Source organism: Lissotriton vulgaris, chromosome 2_2 (assembly GCF_964263255.1).
Source record: "Lissotriton vulgaris chromosome 2_2, aLisVul1.2, whole genome shotgun sequence".
Taxonomy (NCBI): domain Eukaryota; kingdom Metazoa; phylum Chordata; class Amphibia; order Caudata; family Salamandridae; genus Lissotriton; species Lissotriton vulgaris.
The window spans coordinates 54,114,556-54,136,918 of record NC_141688.1 but is presented as its reverse complement, the minus strand read 5'-3'; the positions used below and the strand labels follow the sequence as shown (position 1 = coordinate 54,136,918).

The 22,363-nt window shown below is 47.6% G+C and overlaps 1 protein-coding gene across 1 annotated transcript in view; it reads right to left on the bottom strand.

Moving 5' to 3' along the window:
- Positions 1 to 22,363, bottom strand: part of CCDC33 (coiled-coil domain containing 33) — a 1,028,600-nt gene that overhangs the window by 945,095 nt on the left and 61,142 nt on the right. Inside the window, exons 2-3 of the mRNA XM_086959778.1 lie at positions 4,408 to 4,850; positions 2,732 to 2,932 (exon numbers count right to left, since the gene is read on the bottom strand). Coding sequence (XP_086815904.1) covers positions 2,732 to 2,932; positions 4,408 to 4,850 — 644 coding nt within the window. The remainder of the gene's footprint in view (positions 1 to 2,731; positions 2,933 to 4,407; positions 4,851 to 22,363) is intronic.

Here is a 22,363-nt window from a genome sequence, read left to right as displayed (position 1 = left end):
AAAGAGAAGAGCAGGGAGCAGGGAGCAGGCAGCACTGGATCGAGTTTCGCAAGGCCGGCGGCACTCTCGCACCGCAATCATCCACCTCGGTGTTCCGTGATGCTCGGACACCGCCAGGCCGCCTCCAGGATCAGGCTAGGCCGCAGTCTTGGGCCGTCACAGGAGGCCAGGATGCTCCAGGTACCCCTAGAGGAGTCCCGCAAGAAAAGAACCAGCCCGCCCATGCCTCTGGGCCCCCAAGGACACCACTCCAGCTGGATCTCCTCGCAGAGCCCCAGGGAGCCCTCCGATGGTAAGGCAGTGTCTGGGCCACAGTGCTCCAACGCTGACCCACCTCATAGCAATCAAAGGCCATGGAGTCTCGGCCAGGTCGCAGGGTCTAGCAAAGTCCGGATCACCGCACTCCTTGTCATCTGCCCAAATCTCCGACGGCCAGGATCAGCTCCACACCTCTTCAACCCCGGTACTCCCGTTTCTTCATCCTGCTGCTAGGTGTTGAGCAGACCGGTTGCCATGTTCTTATGTGAATGTGGCCATCTCCGCTTCGCACACTCGTGGCCATCGCTGTTCAACCAGCCTTACTAAATGCTTGTATGAACGCAGTTTGAAGGCGGTAGGACTCTCATAAGGTTTTTCTGCAGCATTGAACTGCGGAATGGCTGGATTACAGACAGATTTAGCTCCGTTGTCTGGAGTTCACGATAGGTGCATCTTAGTTGGCCATGTTGCTGGTAACACCCCTCTGTTAATTTTAATTTTTATAAATGTATACATAAATCTGCAGTTTAAATAGTAAGACTCAAAGGGTGCTTGATAACTGACTAAATTTCAAGTCAATAAAAAATAACAATAAAAGATTACAGTAAAAGAAAATAAAAATAGTAGTTTATTTCATTAATTTGGGCATTTTGCTGCATTGGTGTCTCAGAAAAAGACCTATAATTGAAGAGTTAAAATTTAATATCCAATGATCATGAAATATAGATTTTCACTTGTATAAGCCACACACTCAATGGCCACTGCTCCTTTACTTACTAGGTCTGCAAAACACCGCTTCTGTTACAGTTTGGTTATGAGACTATACTTTGTATTTTACACAAGTCTGTATTCTTGCTTTGTAGTTCTATGTGCAGTAATGAGAACATTTACTGATGTATGAAAGCAAATATGTTTGCTGTTATCCTATCAAAATTACTTTGATAATGAAACATCTACAATAAAAATGCTGCAGGGTTGATTTGAATTTGACATACTAGTGAAATAATTATTTTATGATCAATACTGAACTGAAAAACAACTCAACTGTTTCTTTTTAATTTCGAATAATAAAGACTGACAGAGTCTCGTTGATAGGATAGTGAATACCTGAAAAGCATTATCAGGTCTTTTCTAGGAAATGTTTCTGAATTCCTCGATACTGGCTTGGTAGTTCATCACTCTTTGCCACAAGAGGCGTTGTTGCAGATTCATAAAAAAAACACAAACTCACTGGACTGCTTCAGCTGAGGTTTGCTGTCAAGGCACTTTCTGTTTTTCTGTTTCAGGAAGGTGAGACCAGGATTCACCCATATCATGGCTGTTGACACTAAGCTAACGCAAGCCTTCCCACAAGTTACTTTTTAGCATATATATCCAGGGCACAAGTCCTAAAAAAAGAAGTGGGGGGGATGCTCCAAGTTAGGTGGTGTCACTGGAAGTGACGTCACGACAGGAAGTGTCGTCACGAAAGGTAGTGTCCTCGTATTACAGGGAGACCCGGTTCACTTGGGCGGGCCACGTTAACACACTGTGGAATGTAGCTTATAAAGGCAGGGATGGACTGATCATTTCTACTTGTAATGTATCCCAATGTGTGTCGATGTGTAATAATAAATCTCCGTTTGAGATACCTTTTACCCAGATATATTGCTTACTGCGTCAATACGTGAGCAGTGCCTTTGTATCTAGTGTCTGCTGTCTGTGTCTATAGTGTCTGAAGTAATGTGCAGTTCATGCTACCAGTCAGCTGGAAGAGCGAAGAAGGACAAGTGCTGAACTTCTGTCAATATGTTCCTGGTGGGGGTCTATTACCAGTGGACTTATTTCTTCCGTACAACCCACTTCCTGCGCCGCATCGATGCGCAGGTGTGGTTTAGTATGTGCTGTGACGAGTTCCTTTCAGCAGTCTGCTTGTCGGAATTGGACATGCTCAATGCGGCCAGCTTTTGGGCAAGGGGAACGGCGTCCACCCGGTAAAATAAGTGGGGGGACCCCGTCCACCCGCATGGTACCCTGACTCGAGCCCTGTATATATCCTTTGGCTTGTTTACCCGGGTCAGGGCAAAATGGCGCCTGTGACCTGCAGCCATTGAACAGATTGAAAGTAAAGCACCTCTCCGCCCCCGCTGCAGATTTACATCTCAGGCGTTGACTGGGCTGCCAGATACTGGAGTTCAGGTCAATGCAATCACTCTCTGACTACACCTGTGAACTCACGTACCCTGATAATGGATGAAAAAGAAATAGGAGAAAGAAGAGGGGCGAGAAAGGTAGGACATCACGGACATAAAGAGAAAGCCCGGTCGAAAAATAACCTGCAAGATTGAAATAAAGAGACACATTGCGTCGTGGTGTTATAAACACATATTATTTGATCACAGATGCATTTGTTAGACCACGCACTGTAAGCGAACCTTTCAAGATGGACGCCTTTAAGACGCAGCCAATGAAACATGCAACTTCTCTTACTTACATGATGATGTATGTTGGGGTCTGGCTCTGGACTGTAGCCCGGCGTGGAAAGGTGAAAGCTGGCATCACTGGGTAGCCGTCTACGATGGGTCCCCACTGGCTCTGGAGATGGACCACGTGGAGGCTCAGGAGAGGAAGCCTTCAGGACAGGGTCTGGAGAGGGAGTTTCCGCTCTTACAGCAGGGGGCAGTTCATTCTTTACCTGGAGCAGGGAGAAGAAGAAATATCTAAGGAAAAGTTGGGGATATATTCGAAAAGAAAGGATTTTCAAAAAGACTCTACTGGGAGCCTCCATTTCAATCGTTGGAGCCTCCTTTTTCCACCCTTCCACTGTGTCTCCTCTTTTGGGACCTGATGCAGACCCTCAGATTAAAGTATTAGAACCCTATGTGCAGTACTGGTGAGGAACTTGCCTCATGACAATCAGCACAGTCCAGTACCTCGGTGTTTGGATGCCACATACAGCTACACACAATCGTTTCAGGGGTGTGTTACACGCAATACTGTCAATATTACAATACTAGTACCCACACATAACAGTCACAGAGTACAGTCCTGACTTGCAGAGCTCCCAATAATCATATGTAGTGCACATCAAACATCTCCATTCTGCCCTTCAATAGGACTCTATAGTCCAGTAATTACCATGAAGATCCGCTCTGCTAACACAATTCAGATCTATCATCTGCATCACCCCTAATATTTCAGTTTTGGGCTTAAACCTGTATCTTTCAGTGAACTACATTCTTGAACCCAAATGCACGTTGTTTTTTTTATAAATGATACGGACACATGGGGGCATATTACCAAGGGCATTATCGCTGCATTAGCGGGACTTTTTCCCGCTAATGCGGCGATAATTTTATCGCCCTATTACCAAGCTGTTGCTAGCACCAGTTAGTGACAGCTTGTAGGCGATAGCGGGCATTTAGGGGCCCACTTTGCATGTCAGCGATAATTGCCGCTAATGACATGCAAAGTGGGCGTGCCAAGATGTTAGCGACTGAAAACAGTCGCTAACATCTCTAACTCCTATTAACAACTTTTGGAAATATTCGCACTAAGCGCGAATATCTCCAAAAGCTAACGCCTGCTAAAAGAAGTTCTTAGCCATGTTATCGAATGGAAGGTGGATAACATGGCTAAGAGCATTGTCACGATAATGCATGAATATCGCTGATTTTTCAGCGATATTCATGCATTTTGCAGGATTTTTACCGCTTTTGAGATAAACCTTGATAATATCAAGGTATCTCAGCGGTAAAAATCCTCGGTGCTCGGCGATATTTTTTTCCCGCTAACCAAGCAATAGAGATAATTATCGCTATTGCTTGGAAATATGCCCCATGGGTTTTCTGGTGCTCCTCATTCTTTACCCAAAAACCTAAACTGATAATTCAGTACTAGAATTCCTGAACAGCGCACTTCAAACCATTTCACTACCAATTTCTGCTACTCCATGACGAAGGATGTGCACATTATTTTTTTGCCAATACTCCATAATCCTTATTTTAGGTGCCCACAGTTTTTCATACACTGTCCCACTGTGAGCTGTGCCATTTGTCTTGGTTTTGATTCTGTTCAAAATAGGAGAAGATGTGAGTTGCCCAAACTGCTCCCCTGGCTAGCACATATTCTAACTGGCTGACTGGAATAAATAACCTTTTTATGTCTTACCTCTGGGGTCAAGGCACGGGCCGTTGTAGGTGTAGGCTGGGGGGCTGGCACCTCTAGCTTGGAGGTAGTGGATCGGTCAGTCATCACTTCTTCCTTGCCTCTATGATTCAGAAGGTTGGGCCAATGCGCAGTTTGAACTGAAAGGGACGATGGCGGTCGAGCCTTTGGTGGGCGGTGCTCATGGAAGGAAACAGTGTATGCCAGCCTCCCACAATGCATTGCCAGCTCTTCATTGCGCACCCGTAGAAGTGCCATGATGTTTCCATAGCGATAGAGGTCCTCATTTTTCCCAGCCAGCAGGTTGATCCGAGGCTGATTGGTGCGAGGATAAATGGCAAAGAAGGCTTCACCCACCTTTTGCCCATTCTTGCTGGAGGCACTCCGCAAGCGCATCACCTCAATCTTCAGCCTCACATCATGGTTCTTGTCGTTCTTGCAGAATCCTTAGGAAAATGACAGAACATGCAAACATTTAGCATCAGGTCGACATACTGGACTAGGATGAGACTACCTCAATTAGAAATTAACCCGGTGAAAATAGGGAGATGAAGGATCCTTCAAAATAGTAACCGAGAATGGTGATTCCTTCCTAATAACTGCAAATTTGGTGTATTGCCATGATTGTTCTGTAAAAGCAAAGTTCTTTATGTGAGGTATAGTTCCGATGTAATTACTTTGTCGTTGCAAACTCTGATTCAGAGTTTGCGACTGCAACAATGCTTTTTGCAATGTACTATACCCATTATAGGAGTCAGTAATTTTTTTCCTGACTCATAAAATGGGTTTAAAATGGATGGAAGGGGAAAGTTGTAAATAGTGATTGATGTATATATATATATATATATATATATATATATCCGCTTCACTTCTCCTCACATCAGTTAGAAGAAAGAGCATTCACGGGGGTTCCTTTGTACAGAATCCTTTTATGTTTATTCGGAGAGACAAACATGACGCGTTTCGGCATCCGCCTTAATCTAATGTTTGAATTCAAACATTAGATTAAGGTGGATGCCGAAACGCGTCATGCTTGTCTCTCCGAATAAACATGAATGGATTCTGTAACAAGCATTTGCAATGCAATAGGTCTCGCATTATTAAAGTTAGAGCTATTGGCATTGTAAATGGCAATGCCTTTTATTTATGTTTTTGCTTTTAAACATAAATAAAAGGCATTGTCATATACAATGCTAATAGCTTAAACTCTCGCAAAAGTGAGACCTATTGCATTGCAAATACGGGACGGGCAGCTATAAGTCTCCAGCTGGACGCATCCTTCGGATGCAGTACCAGCAAGACCTAAAAGGAGTGAGGGATAGAACAGTTAAGCATGAGATGCTGGTGCATGGGTGGATGGTGTGTGAGCTCTTTGGGAGAAATGATTTGATGGCTTGCCTGTATGGCAGAGACTGCTCAGATCATGCACTATAAGTATTTAGCTGTGCCAAAGAACGGATGCGATAAAGAATGAGGCGAGCCAATCACACCTACAGATACTTCCCATCTTAGGTGGTCCGGATTGGTTTGTGAAATGTAATTTTTTTAACCCATTGATTATGGTGCATATGGAGCTGCCCAGATGGGAAGGCGCTACCTTTGAATCTAAAGTATTGCATCAGCTGCAGTATATGTTCTGTTTCCACATAAGTGTGGTGAATTATAAACCTATACTAATTAGTAATATACAACAAGATATAGTGTCTACTTTAGGAGTCCATCCAAACTTGGCAGGAATCAAACCAAAGTAATATGATTTGAACAAACCGTTATAGAATATCTTCTAGGGGTTAGTCCAGGAATTGTAGAGAAACAACCAAGAAAAGATCAAACTCCAAATACATGAGCCTGTGGGCCACAAGATGTAGCTGGACGACAACACACCCACAAAAATAAAAAAATAAAAAAATCAGACTGTATATGCACACAGGTCTGGGGGGTCCACCCAGGTGCTGCACTTGTGCAATCCACTGAAATCATACTGCTATATGTAGTAATCAGACACTACGTGTAAAGTGGGCCAGTTGAGAATGTGTTACAGTGCCTGTCTCTGGCTGTGGTACAGTCCCTGTCTCTGGCTGTGGTACAGTGCCTGTCTCTAGCTGGGGTACAGTGCCTGTCTCTAGCTGTAGTAAAGTGCCTGTCTCTAGCTGGTGTACAGTGCCTGTCTCTATCCAGGGTACAGTGTCTCTATCTAGGGTACAGTGCCTGTCTCTAGCTGGAGTAAAGTGCCTGTCTCTGTGTGTGGTACAGTGCCTGTATTTAGCTGACGTACAGTGTCTGCTTGTAGCTGGATACAGTGTCTGTCTCTATCTAGGGTACAGTGCCTTTCTCTAGCTGTGGTTAAGTGCCAGTCTCTAGCTGTGGTAAAGGCATGTGTCTGGCTGCGGTGCAGTGCCTATCTCTGGTGCAGTGCCTGTCTCTGGCTGTGGTACAGTGCCTGTCTCTGGCTGTAGTGCAGTGCCTGTCTCTAGCTGTGGTAAAGTGCCAGTCTCTGGCTGGGGTACAGTGCCTGGCTGTGGTACAGTGCCTATCTATGGCTCTGGTGCAGTGCCTGTCTCTATCCAGGGTACAGTGCCGGTCTCTATCTAGGGTACAGTGCCTGTCTATGGCTGTGCTACAGAGCCTGTGGTCCTGCCCCCACCCCCAGAGGGCTGGAGGCCGCGCTCCCACTCGTGCTTTCGGCCGCGCTCAGACAGGACATCTTATCACTCGCGCTCCGAGGCTCCAGGATGCGTGAACCAGGATAGGAAAGGCTGAGAGGGGGGTGGGGGGGGGGGGGGGAAGTGGCACTGCAGGGAGCGGAGGGAAGGAAGGAAAGAGCCAGGGAGGGAAGAAGCAAGAGGCGGAGATTGGGAGAGACACCCAAGGAAAGTACCACGAAGGAGGGAAGAAAGTGGAGGGAGGAAGAAAGCGGATGAAGAGGAAGAGGGATGGGGGGAGAGAAAGTACGAATCCTTGGAGAGAAAAATAAGGAATAACACACATATATTAGAAGGGAAGGAGACACCACACCACCACTGGGTCTGGAGTGAGTAAGGGGCAGCACAGGGACTAAGAAGCAGAACGTACAGCTGGTGAGCAGCAGGGGGTGAGGAGCACGGCACAGGGTCAGGAGAGCAGCACAGAGTCAGGAGAGCAGCACAGGGGGTCGGATGAGCAGCACAGAGGGTCAGGAGGGCAGCACTGAGGGTCAGGAGGGCAGCACAGATACAGGTGAGCAGTACAGAGGGTCAGGAGGGCAGCACAGAGACAGGTGAGCAGTACAGAGGGTCAGGAGGGCAGCACCGAGGGCCAGGTGAGCAGCTCAGGGGGTCGGGAGAGCATCATAGAGGGTCCGGTGAGTATCACAGAGGCTCAGGTGAGCAGCATAGAGGGCCAGGTGAGCTTGCAGGGGGGCGGGAGAGCAGTATAGAGGGCCCGTGAGTATCACAGAGGGCCGGGTGAGAGAAGCACAGAGACTAAGGGGAACAGCACAGAGGGTCACGAGGGCAGCACAGACTGCCAGGTGAGCAGTATAGAGGGTCAAAAGAGCAGCACAGAGGGCCAGGTGAGAGAAGCATAGAGGGTCTCGGTTGAGCAGCACGGGGGGGTCGGGAGAGCAGCATAGATACTCAGGTGAGCAGTACAGAGGGTTAGGAGAGCAGCACAGAGTGCCAGTGGAACAGCACAGGAGGTTGGGAGAGCAGCATAGAGGGTCAGGAGAGCAGCACAGGGGGTCGGGATATCAGCACAGAGGGCCATGGGAGCAGCACAGGGGGTCGGGAGAGCAACATAGAGAGCCAGGAGAGCAGCACAGGGGGTCGGGATAGCAGCACATAGGGCAGGGGAGCAGCACAGAAGGCCAGGTGAGAGAAGCATAGAGGGTTGGGTGAACAGCACGGGGGTCGGGAGAGCAGCACAGAGACTCAGGTGAGCAGTACAGAGGGTTAGGAGAGCAGCACAGAGGGCCAGGGGAGCAGCACAGGGGGTTGGGAGAGCAGCACGGAGGGCCAGGGGAGCAGCACAGGGGACCAGGTGAGAGAAGCATTGGGGGTCTCGGGTGAGCAGCACGGAGGGGGGGGGTCGGGAGAGCAGCACAGAGACTCAGGTGAGCAGTACAGAGGGTTAGGAGAGCAGCACAGAGGCGCAGATGAGCAGCACAGAGGGTCAGGAGGGCAGCACCGAGGGCCAAGTGAGCAGCACAGGGGGTCTGGAGAGCAGCACAGAGGGCCATGGGAGCAGTACTTAGGGTTAGGAGAGCAGCACAGAGGGCCAGTGGAACAGCACAGGAGGTTGGGAGAGCAGCATAGAGGGTCAGGAGAGCAGCACAGGGGGTCGGGATAGCAGCACAGAGGGCCATGGGAGCAGCACAGGGGGTCGGGAGAGCAGCATAGAGGGTCAGGAGAGCAGCACAGGGGGTCGGGATAGCAGCACATAGGGCAGGGGAGCAGCACAGAAGGCCAGGTGAGAGAAGCATAGAGGGTTGGGTGAACAGCACGGGGGTCGGGAGAGCAGCACAGAGACTCAGGTGAGCAGTACAGAGGGTTAGGAGAGCAGCACAGAGGGCCAGTGGAACAGCACAGGGGGTCGGGAGAGCAGCATAGAGGGTCAAGGTAGCAGCACAGGGGGTTGGGATAGCAGCACAGAGGGCCATGGGAGCAGCACAGGGGGTCAGGAGAGCAGCATAGAGGGTCAGGAGAGCAGCACAGGGGGTTGGAATAGCAGGACATAGGGCCAGGGGAGCACCACAGAAGGCCAGGTGAGAGAAGCATAGTGGGTCGGGTGAACAGCACAGGGGTCGGGAGAGCAGCAGAGAGACTCAAGTGAGCAGTACAGAGGGTTAGGAGAGCAGCACAGAGGGCCAGGGGAGCAGCACAGGGGGTCGGGAGAGCAGCACGGAGGGCCAGGGGAGCAGCACAGGGGGCCAGGTGAGAGAAGCATTGTGGGTCTCGGGTGAGCAGCACGTGTGGGGGGGAGGGTCGGGAGAGCAGCACAGAGGGCCAGGGGAGCAGCACAGGGGGTCGGGAGAGCAGCATAGAGGGTCAGGAGAGCAGCACAGGAGGTCGGGAGAGCAGCACAGAGGACCAGGAGAGCAGCACAGGAGGTCGGGAGAGCAGCACTGAGGGTCCAGTGTGCCTCCCCCCTTCCTTCTGCATCCAGCCCTGCTCGCGTTTGCACCCTTGTGTAAAGTGGCCAGTAACCCTTATCGCTCACTCTATAAACACGTCCAAGTGCACGCGGCGCACACGCACTGGTGTTTTTATTTGAACCTGTCCCCTTCGGCTTCTTAGCACTGTAAATAAAGGTGTCACTCTTTGTATTGGCTGCCGAAGAGTTAAAAACGATGTTGCCCACAATAACGAACCTGCAGTAGAGACTTCAACCCGCTCAGCTATCCCACCTATCCGCGTATGAGATAGTTCTGCGGGGTAAGGCTCTCGCTGTAAAGATATGTGTGGAGAATGCACAGAGGTGTTAATTATCACACGGTACTCCGAGGGTTAACGCACGGTACGGAGCGCGGGTTCAGATACCGGTAAGGAAGCTCCGTTGTTAATGCACCCGTCCCCCCGCATCACCGCCGCAGCCCGGGACAAACCGAACATCGCCGCCGGCCTGTGACCAGGAAGTCAGGCAGGCCGGGCGGGACAACCGGAAACCGGAAGTAGGAGGGCGGGAGCCTACACCTCCTCCCACGGAAGAGCCGCGGCTGTTTTGAGCACCGGAGCAGGCAGGAGCCTACCCTGTGCCCCGGTGCACTCGCCCTGAGATGGAGGGAGGAAGAGTCCTGCTGCCGGCACCTTCCACGAGGCTCCTAGGAGTGAGGGAGAGCCCGTGGTAACCGGCATAGAGGAGCCCTGCAGCTGCCGATGAGAGGAGAGCCGCTGCACCAAGGAAGCCGGTGAGTGGGGCTTCGCCTTGTTGCTGAGCTGCGAGGGCGGGGGTCATGTGTGTGTTCGCGTGCGGCGGCGGGGGGCTCTGTATGTGTGTGAGCGTGCGTGTGTGTATGTGTCTTGGAGTCTGTGTGTATGCGTGTGTGTATATGCGTGTGTGTGTGTTTAAAAGAGGCCGATGACTGTGGGGGGGGGAGGGGGTGTGTGTGTGAGCGAGCGAGTGTCTGTCTGTGTGTGTATGCGCACGCATGTGAGCGAGCGAGTGTCTGTCTGTGTATGCGCACGCATGTTGCTCAGAATGTGGACGGAGCCGACATGCGCGTTCGCGCACCCAAATCCGGCAGAAAAGCTCGTGACACCCTCTTGTCCCTCATTCCCCCGAGACGGGCAGCTATAAGTCTCCAGCTGGACGCATCCTTCGGATGCAGTACCAGCGAGAACTAAAAAGGAACCCCCGTGAATGCTCTTTCTTCTAATTGATGTAACGAGAAGTGAAGCAGCTATTGAATTTCGAGGTCGCAACTCCGCGATCAAAGCACCCATCCGAGAGTGCACTGGCAAGGTGCAGTGGAGCGAGAACTATATATATATATATAATATCTTCTTCTGTGGGAACTTTTCTGTTATATATATATAACAGGCAGGCAGGACAGGCGCGAGACCCTGCGTCCTCGCAACCCACTACCAGAAAAAGCTCAAACCAAAAACGACGAGAGCGCAGAAAATGCAGCGCCAAACGAAAAACCCAAGAAGCGAAATTACAAACGTTGGAACACAACCAAAAAGAAGTAATCAGCACAGCACCTAGTAGCGGCCATCTAACACCGGACAATGGTCTTTCTGTCATTAACTTGACCAACACTGTTTTTTCTGACGTTGAAATAGGCATCCTGTCCAAGGGATTATCATACTGCCCTCCAAGCAGTCTCAACTATGCGGACACTAGAATAGATCTTTTTAAATTTACGCGTAAGCTGAGACTTAAGAAGCATTTTACTAACAGCAAGTCACGGGGGTCGGCTAAAAGGCCAGGTTTGGAACCTACCACTCGAGGACTGGCAGTACATGACATCCCGTTGATGCAGGACTTGGCGGACTTGCGTACAGATGCCTCGAATTCACAAAGCACGCAGAATGAGGGGAGTACTCACACTGGTGGCCTTAGTGATCTGAAACCACGGTCCACGTTTACTCCCATAACCCCCTATGATAACATCGACATATTTCAGGATGCTGCCGTCAAACAGATCAAGGCACTGTATATGAAGACGTTGAAAGCTAACCATCGAAAACATCAAGATAACAATGAGTATCGGAAATTGATCACCAAAATGCATGCAGATGGAAATATAATTGTCAGACAATCTGACAAAGGTGGCAATATTGTGCTTTGGCCAAGAACTCAATATATGGAGGAAGCTTACCTACAGCTCAATGACCCAAATTGCTACAGACATTGCGACCTCACTGCACTAAAGAAGGCACAATCAGACTTTCACTCTCTACTAATGGGGTGGCGCTCCAGTGGACTGCTCAGTATGGATGAGCTAAAATGTTTGAAAAATGACCACCCTGTAACCCCAGTATTGTACCTAATTCCTAAGGTGCATAAGGATGCAACAAAGCCGCCAGGTAGACCCATCATATCGGCGTGCGGGGGGTTGTTGGAAAAAGCCACCATTTATATTGATTTGTTCCTCCAAGAGCATGTTTTATCACTAGAGTCATATATTCAGGATTCGAGTGATTTGTTGAGGAAGTTGGAGGGTTTTGAGTGGAAGAATGATTACTGGCTGATTACACTTGATGTGTCGTCGTTATACACAAGTATAGTGCATGCAGATGGGCTCAGAGCTGTAGAGTTTTTCCTGGGCAGACGACCCATGGAGTTGGTTGAGCACAATAGAATGTTGCTAACAATGATTAGTTTCTGTCTGCACCACAATTACTTTATGTTCCTTCATCGATATTACCAGCAAGTCAGGGGTGTTGCCATGGGGGCCTGTTTCTCTCCTAGTTACGCCTGTCTCCACATGGGGTATTGGGAGAGACAGGTCCTCAGAGGCATCCACCATGACACCTGTACCCGTCATATCATCAGATGGTACAGGTATATCGATGATATACTTTTGGTGTGGCGTGGAACACGAGAAGAGGCAGTCAGCTTCATTGAAACCTTAAATTCCAACTCATTCAATTTGTCTTTCACGTCTCATATCAGCCAACAGGTGGCACACTTTCTTGATATCACATTAGAGGTCAGTGAGGGCAGACTTGAAACTAAGCTGTACAGGAAGCCCACATCGGGCAACACAATCTTGCATGCGGGAAGTCATCACCCCCCACATTTGATTAGAAGCATCCCCTATGGGGAGATGCTTAGAATCCGTAGGGTGTGTAGCACGGACTCCCACTGCAAAAGTGCACAGGCTGCAAGCAAAGTAAGATTCCTTGCTCGCGGATACAGCGAGCAGCTTATCAATACAGCTATTAGAAAAGCCAATGCTCTGTCACGTACCCAAGCACTGACCCACAGGAAAGAGCAGAAAACTATGGCAGCGAACAAAGAGTCCCCAATCAGACTTATCTGGACCTACAATAGTCAGCACGGGGCGCTTAGAAAGATTGTCAACCAATACTGGAATCTCATCAAACTTGATCCAGTTATTGGTGAGCACATGCCTAACAAACCAGCTATTGCTTACAGGAAGGCATTCTCGTTGCAGGATGCGCTAGTTAAGTCTAGCCCTGAGGTAATACCACCCAAAAACTGGCTGGCTGCCAGTCGAGGGTTTAGGAAGTGCTCAAGCTGCAAAGCTTGCTCTCAGGGGCTCAATAAAACTGAGTTCCTGACGGCTTTTTCATTGGCACCCCGTAAGATTAACAAGCAACTTACGTGCAAATCGGAGTATGTGGTGTATGTGCTGGAGTGCCCATGTGGCCTGCAGTATATTGGCAGCACCAAATTGCAGGTCCACAAAAGGGTTCTCCAGCATATTAGAGCCATCAATACCAATGACACCACCTACCCGGTTGCACGACATTTTAAGGAGTTCCATGGCAACAACAGTGGTCTCCTTAAATATTATGCTATTGACTCGGTAGGTCCACTTAGGAGGGGAGGCAACCGGGAAGGGATCTTGAGGGCACTCGAGACCAGATACATCCTGGAGATGGATAGCAAGAGCCCCAATGGTCTTAATTCCACAGAGGATTTTCACACTTGTCTGTGAATTTCACATATCGGAACAGCTCTCTTGCAGTATCTCTGCCCCTCCCCCGTTAGGATAGTGATTGGGCGTTGCCAATTCCTGTTCGTTTTGTCACCTGTAAGATCATATAGCAGTGTCGGCCCAAACTTACAAAAATGACTATTTCTGAATTAACACACTAGGTCATCACAAGGCAGTTTGTTGGTTGCTACTTGTCTAAGAAAACAAATGTCACTGTAACTTTTAATGTAAATTTGAGAAAAAAAGTATGTTGCACTTATTTTTTTCACTTTCTTTGTAGCATTCACACCAGTGATGGGTGATTGGTGTTGGAATTGGACTTTTCTTGGAAAAAGTGGGGGGACATATAAATAGGTACATAAAATAGAGCCCTGAATAGCCGGCCGTAAAGTCTATTATAATTTAGTTTAATCTGACATTTCATCAGCAATTTGGGGTAGGGGTTTTTCATGTATGATGTTTATAGATGTATATATATTAAATATACTGTACATATTTTAAATATGTGGTCCAACTGTGATATGGTGCATTGTATTTATATGTATTGTTAGCATTTATGCTGTCAGCCTTTTTAATGACTCTATCATACTGACATCTGATAGACTTTTGCCGCTTGCACTTTATGTAAATATGTGTATTACATGTTGTACATACCTCGTTTGCCCACTGTCTAAGTATAAATATCAATTAATTATTTTGACTGGACTTACACAATAGGTCGGTAAACGCAAATGTATTTATACAGTGATTAATTTACCAGGGCTTACCTATCCTTTGACATAAGTTTCCCCGTCTTAATTAGTGCAATTGCAGACATTCTTTTTTGTTGCAGTTTGTAAACACTCCCACTGCATTTAAATCCACCAATCAAATGTCTCCCTCTATTGTGAATGTGCCCTTTAAATTTCTTGCACCTCTTTCAGTGCGCCATGTGACCAAGGCCTCTGTGCAGGCCGAAACGTTATGCTGCCGTGGTGTACTATTGAATAAACTAAACTCACCTGCACTCTGGGTCTTCCTGTTCTTTCCTGTGTGGGGTCGGTGATTGCAGACTGGCGCAGTGAGAAGGACAGTGCGGATATATATATATATATATATATTCACAGAAAAAACCATAGGTTATAGTGGATATATAGTTAGGAATTTGCATTTACAAAACCTTGAAAATTCAATGAAAAAACCATTGGTTTTAGGCCATATATAGTTAGGAATTAGCATTTACAAAACCTTATTTTACTCGCATAAAACCATTGAAATTCCATATATAGTTAGAAGCGCTAACTATATATCGCGCACCCGCAATCCACTGCTGATGATGTCACATATTACATCATTCATGACATGGTCAGTGACATCACTGATGACATCACTGATGACATCTCAAATGACATCACTGATGACATCACTGATCACAACATCCAGTGATTGTATGTGTCTGTAAAGTTTAAATATGTTTTACATATTGAAGAATGAGTGGATGTATAAGTGTCTGGAAGAAGAATTTAGTAGGTGCATGACTGACTGTATGAGTGAGTGATTAAATGTGTCTCACTGAGTGCATGGGTTAGTGACTAAACTGTCTTAATTTGTGCATCAGTATGTTTGTTGTTGTGTAAGCTGCTGCATGTGTTGATCAGTAGCTATAAGAGTGGCCATATGGGTTATTGATTGGTTGCCCAAGTATTTGAATGGGAGGCTGAGTGTGTGTGTGGGTGGCTGGGAGGTGCGTGACTCTGTGCATAGATGTGTAAGCAGTTGATTCACTAGGAGTATGAGTTCAAGAGTGCATGTGGAAACAGCTATATGGGCGGTTGACTGTGCATGGGTGTGTTGGTGAGTGAATGGATTTCTCATTGCTACATGTGCAAGTAAGTACGTATGTAAAACACAATACATGTGAGAGTTGAGATATATAAATAACTGAACATAAGAGCCAGTGAATGTGTGAGTGGCTGTATCGATCACTGTGAGCTTGTATCAGGGATTATATAAGAGAGTGAATATGTGTTATTATATGTTTGAATAAGTAAGATGTGTATAACTGTATAGTTGAGGAAATGGAGGTGTGATTGATTCTTTGCATGACTGACTAGGTGTGTGAGTAACTCCATGGATGAGTGACAGTCTGTGAGTGTCTGTTTATACTGAGTGTATGTAAGGTTATATTAGAGTCTGAAGAGGTTCATTGTATTATCACATGAGTGATGTGATCAGTGATGACAAATGAGATGTCATCAGTGATGTCATTAGAGTTGTTATCAGTGATGTCATCAGTGATGTCATTTGAGATGTCATCAGTGATGTCATTTGAGTTGTCATCAGTGATGTCATCAGTGATGTCATTTGAGATGTCATCAGTGATGTCATCAGTGATGTCACTGACCATGTCATGAATGATGTAATATGTGACATCATCAGCAGTGGATTGCGGGTGCGCGATATATAGTTAGCGCTTCTAACTATATATGGAATTTCAATGGTTTTATGCGAGTAAAATAAGGTTTTGTAAATGCTAATTCCTAACTATATATGGCCTAAAACCAATGGTTTTTTCTAACCTATGGTTTTTTCTGTGAATTTCATTGGTTTTTTAATAGCAAATATGAAAAGCTTTAAAATGTCAAGTACGTGATAGATAAAAACATTTTCGTATTTATGCACGCTGATGTGCTTTGAATGCTGCACCCCCCCCCTCCCCTCTTTTGTCTTAGTAGTACTCTCTCTTTGCAGATACTGAAGGGTAGTTAACGCAGGCCTTTACCCCCGTTGTAATCCGTCGTGCCTCCTTGTCTCTCCATTTGATTGATTGTTGTCCAAGCATTTACTGTTTTAGAATTGGTTCTCTTTGGATCATTCTCTATTTACAAACAAGCACAAAGTCGCAATACTCTGTTTAGTCTTTGCAGATAGTGAAAAATCGTGTAAAAAAAATAAAAGTAATCGAGCAAAATCAGTAGGCCACTAATTGGATCTCTTTTTGACCTCGCTAAAATAGAAATATTAGGAACAACCCTTCATGAGAAATACGAAAATAGTGAGATGAACTGAGCTCCACACCATGAGGGCTGCAAGACAGCTCGGCTCCGTCACCCATCCCGCCCAAAATAACGACAAACCCTATGCAAATATTAAAAATATAGACAACACACCAGCAAAGAAACAGGGTAAAACATTTTATTAAAAAACTATTTACATAACGTTGGTTTATAAGATGATGTCAGTAGTGGACCGATGTGTGAATAGATCGAAAACAGCACAAGGCTCCAAGATCCGGATGGCAAGCTCCTGGATGTTGGGTGCCATAGTTTAGAGTTCTGAATTTCAGCCTTTTTCAATGCCTGTGCTTTGTTGAATCAAAATAGCGGCTTGACACAAAGCTGACTCAAGCGTTGCTACTGATGCTATGCAGACCAAAACTGGTTTTCAGTTTGTACATTTTTCTAGATTTTTCAATCCAAGTTTGGTTGACTTTGTAGAACGATGGCTTCAGATTTTCAACATACGGTGTGGTGGCGCTGACTGGGAGGGGGCGCTTCGCTCCTGCCCCCTCCCCAAGTAAGATTTTCATACGTGAAAGTACGTTAATGGTTTTGGTCCCTGAGATGCTTCGATGTCACTGTCATTCTCAAATAGCATAAGTTCTGGATGTTGGGTGCCATAGTTAAGAGTTCTGAGCAGTGCTTGTAACACTGTCTGAAGCTTATTTCCACCTACTGCAGCTTCACTATTCTCAAAGTAAGTGAGTGTCGTTTGTGGACCTGACTGCATTAGAAAACAATGTGATATGTTACCTTCCTAAACAGCTTGACGGAGGCCCCTGAGGGGCGGTGTGATGGCCATGGACTCGGAGAAGACGCTTGGCTCCGACACCCTCCCCAAGTCTTATAGCACTGGTGTAGCCTGAGATCGCCCCCGACATAGGCGTCCGGCTCCCGGGGTCCGGCGGAACTTTTTGCCTTTTGATGACTCTTCAATTCTGGACCTTGTCCCACAATCCGTTTGACCTGAAGACAAGCTGTAGTGGGGCGCCCCTTTATCGTTTTAGTTGCCATTCCGCCCGCTTTTGCTACACTGTGCCTCTTCCGCCATTCAGCTGTTTACCGCCCGCTCTTGCGACTACAGCGTCTCGCTCACCATGTAGTTGAGTTGCGCCCGCTCTTGCGGTGCAGCGATAGGCGGCTGCCACAGGACTCTCAAAATGGCGGCCGGCTCTTCGGTTTTGGGCCTGGCCCACTAAAATGGCCCTGGGACACCTTGGAACTCGGACGCTTCCCTGATAGGGCTTGGGTCCCATTCTCGAAAAGCGTCCCCTCAGCCGTGAAGATTCTACAAAAGTCTTGGGGGCCTCCGACTCCCGCAGGCTTCTGGTGGGGAGCGACTGCCATGATTGCTCGTGGAATGGCCACGACGGAGCTACGAGATGGTAGTGGTCTCATGCTGACGCCAGCTTTAGTCTGAAACATCCAGAAACACTATAGACTACCAATTCGATCAGTTCCGGTAGCGCCCCAACATGACCCGGAAGAGAAGAACTTGCCCTCCCCTCTTTGACTGATGGTTCTTGTTGCCTGTCCCCTCTGTTGTCATTTAACAGAACTTTTTGGACTGCTGAAAGGGGTTGTGTTCTGAACGCTGGTTGGTGGAGACATTTAGACTATATTCTTGACCTACGTTGTCGCGTAATGCGTTTTATGACACGCCGCGTTAGCGCACCCGGAAGTGATCCGAGGCGCGGCGCGCAGCGCGTAACGTAAGCATAACAGGTCATGTGACTTGTTAATAAAACTTTTCATTGGTTCATTTTACTTTTGTTAATTTAATGATGAAAAGCTTGGTCATATGACCTAAAAATTACGCTTTTTATTGTTTTCGAACAATATTTTTTTTTCAAACATATGTTATAATATTCCAGGCTAATGTACTTTCCCGGAAAATTTACAACTGTCTTGCAAGTAAAATATATTCCTTTTTCGAGAAAAAGGGCGTTTCTTCCTTCCATGACGGAGCCGTTGAGTAAAAGAGATTCGGCCTGCTGTCTTAGTCGCCGATACGCCTGATTATCAGATTCTTATCGATCACTTTATGTTGCAGACATGAAAAACACAACTGCCCTTGACCATTTATCTTTACTGCGTTCCTACATATTATACCTTTTATCCGTCATGTAATTGGACTGCTTTATTTCACTTGCCTTTTACTGATTCGAAAACAGTGACTAAAAGTAAAAACTTTACCAATGTAAATACTACTACCGTGTTTTGTTTTAAAAACCTTTATTGTGAAAATGTCAGTATACAAATACGGGCCTATAACCACGTGGGCCGGCCACGGAGCAAACTGAAATCGTATATGATGAGGAGACATTTACACTGTAGAGGAACGTAACGAGCGGGCCATTAGGTTGCAAGAACTAAGGTGTCTAACAGTTGCGGAATCGGTAGACATACATTTTGTAATTAAAATAGAACAGGGCCACTTACAATAACATTTTCTAGATATACATTTGCGGGCAAGGAGTTACGAGTCCCATTTATACCGGCGCCATTTTGGGCGAGGCCGGGCAGGTCCAAGATATAGTCAAAATGTCTCCACCAACCATCGGCCAGACCAGAACCCCTTTCGGCCCTTTATGCTACAAGATGGTGTCTTCCATTCAGAAAATATTGTTGGCAGCATTTTGAAAGGAAACAGAAACAGCCGTTCTCCTAGTGAGTTTAACATTGTTACATTTAGGAAGAATGTTGAAGAGTAGTATGTGGAAAATCTGAAGCCATTTTTCTACAAACTCTCAATCAGACTTGGATGGAAAAAAAAAACCTGAAGAATGTACAAACTGAAAACCAATTTTTGTCTGTATAGCACCAACAGTAACGCTTGAGTCAGCTTTGTGTCAAGCCGCCATTTTCATTCAATCAATAGCGTCCCCCTGCACACATTCAGGGACCTGGTCGTGTCTTCAGATGAAACGCATTGTAGGAAAAGAAGCAGAAAGGAAAAGGCAAAAAGTTCCGCCGGACCTAGTGAAGCTGCAGCAGGTGCAAATAAGCTTCAGACAGTCTTGCAAGCACTGCTCAGAACTCTCAACTGAGGCACTCAACATCCAGGACTTGCCATTCGGATCTTGGCGCCTTGTGCTGGTTCCGACCTATTCACACATCGGTCCACTACTGACATCACCTCATAAGCCAACGGGGCACCCCACGCCGACTTTCGGCGCAGCATTGTAGGATGGCCACACCAGTGCGGCAACTTGCTGGACACAACATCGGGGCCATCCAGATCTCGGCGCGTTCGACTCACTGTACCGCAACAGTGACCGCAACTCAGCTGGACACGCCGTCTTTCGGCGCAGCATTGTAGGATGGCCACACCAGTGCGGCAATTTGCTGGACACCACCTCGGTGCCATCCGGATCTCGGCGCGTTCGAGTCACTGTACCGCAACAGTGACCGCAATTCAGCTGGACACGCCGTCTTTCGGCGCAGCATTGTAGGATGGCCACACCAGTGCGGCAATTTGCTGGACACCACCTCGGTGCCATCCAGATCTCGGCGCGTTCGAGTCACTGTACCGCAACAGTGACCGCAACTCAGCTGGACACGCCGTCTTTCGGCGCAGCATTGTAGGATGGCCACACCAGTGCGGCAATTTGCTGGACACCACCTCGGTGCCATCCGGATCTCGGCGCGTTCGAGTCACTGTACCGCAACAGTGACCGCAACTCAGCTGGACACGCCGTCTTTCGGCGCAGCATTGTAGGATGGCCACACCAGTGCGGCAATTTGCTGGACACCACCTCGGTACCATCCGGATCTCGGCCCGTTGTGCTGCCTTCGGCCTATTCGCACATCGGTCCGCTACTGACGCCGCCTCACGTGCCAACGGATTTTCTACACTTTTTGTAGCCCTATGCCGCATAACAGGTCATGTGACTTGTTTATAAAACTTTTCATTGGTTCATTTTACTTTTGGTTTCCTAAAGATGGAAGGCTTGGTCATATGACCTAAAAATAACACTTTTCATTGGTTTAGAACATTTTTTTTTCCCAAACGATGAAAGCCCCACCTTGTTTCTGGATCATTCAGACTGAAGCTGGCGTCAGCATGAGAGCACCACCATCTCGTGGCTCCGTCGTGGTCATTCCGCGAGCAATCATGGCAGCCGCTCCCCACCGGAAGCCTGCGGGAGTCGGGGGCCCCCAAGACTTTTGTACAATCTTCACGGCTGAGGGGACGCTTTTCGAGAATGGAGCCCAAGCCCTAGCAGGCAAGCGTCCGAGTTCCAAAATGTCCCAGGGCCATTTCAGTGGACCAGGCCTAAAACCGAGGAGCCGTCCGCCATTTTAAGAGCCATGTGGCAGCCGCCTATCGCTGCACTGCAAGAGTGGGAGCAACTCAACAACATGGTGAGCGAGACGCTGTAGCCGCAAGAGCGGGCGCAACTCAGCTAGATGGCCGCCACCTGGGGAGGCCCGTTCACGCCGCCTCCCCCACGCCCCCCCCCCTGGCCGCCGCACGCCAATTTTCGGAGCAGCATTGTAGGATACCAAAACCAGTGCGGCAGTTTACTGGACATCACCTGGGTGCCTGTCGTACATGTTGTGTCAGCCATGTGACACTGGACACAGACCGCTACTGACGAGGCCTCCCCCCGCACCACCCGGGACGCCCCACGCTGTTTTTCTGTGCTGCATTGTAGGATCCCTAAACCAGTGCGGCACCCAGGCGACATCACCTGGGTGCCGTCCAGAACTCTGCACGTTGTGCTGCCTTGGGACTATTCGCACAAAAGACAGCTTCTAACCATTGTTGCTTTTTGTGTTGAGAAATGTTTAAATGTTTTTAGTTTTTGTTCCGTTCGTTAAAGTTAATAGTTAATAAAGTTTTATAACCTTACTTTGTTGGAGTGTTATCTATTTTTTTAAAAACGGGTGAATGGGGCCTTGAATCAGGTTATTGTCATGTGTGGGCTTTGGAAGTGTGCTGCTGCAGGATCGGACATTTCAAACTCAAATGCACGTTCTTTTTCTTACCTTTCCGAAGCATGGAGCGCAATAGGAAGCAGAGAAAGGGTGATGCACGTGTTGAACACTACCTGACCTGGCAAGTTGCTGGCAGTGCCCCCCTGCCCGCTCCTGAAAGAGGGCACACACACACACCGCCGCTCCGAGTACTTCACAAATCTTTAAAAGACCATGCGCTTGTTCATGAGGCTTAAATGGTTTATCACCTCTTCTAGAACCCCTGCATCGACCCTCTGACGTTTCCTGGAAAAATTACCATGTAACACAATACCAAGCCCTGTCAGCTGAAACCCCCAAGGAATCGTGGGGCATATTATCAAGGGGGTTTATCTCCGCTTTTTTGGCTTTAAAAGCCTTGAAAGCGGAGATAAAATTATCTCCCTATTACCAAGCTGTCGCTAACACCAGTTAGTGACAGCTAAAAGGAGATAGCGACCATCTTGGGCCCCGCTTTGCATGTCAGTGATACTTATCACTAATGACATGCTAAGTGGCGTGCCAAGATGTTAGCGACTGGAAACAGTCCCTAACATCGCTACCTTCTATTACCAACTTTTGGAGATATTCGCGCTAAGCGCGAATATCTCCAAAATCTAACACCTGCCCTGAGCAGTTCTTAGCCATGTTATCCAATGGGAGGTGGATAACATGGCTAAGAGCATTTGCTCGATAATACATGAATATCGCTGACTTTTCTGCGATAATAGCAAGGTTTATCTGCGATAAAAATCGCCGATGTGCGGCGATAATTTTTGTCTCTAAACAAGTTAGAGACAAAAATTATCGCTAGTTGTTCGTAATATGCCCCCGTGTTTTTGCTTGCAGA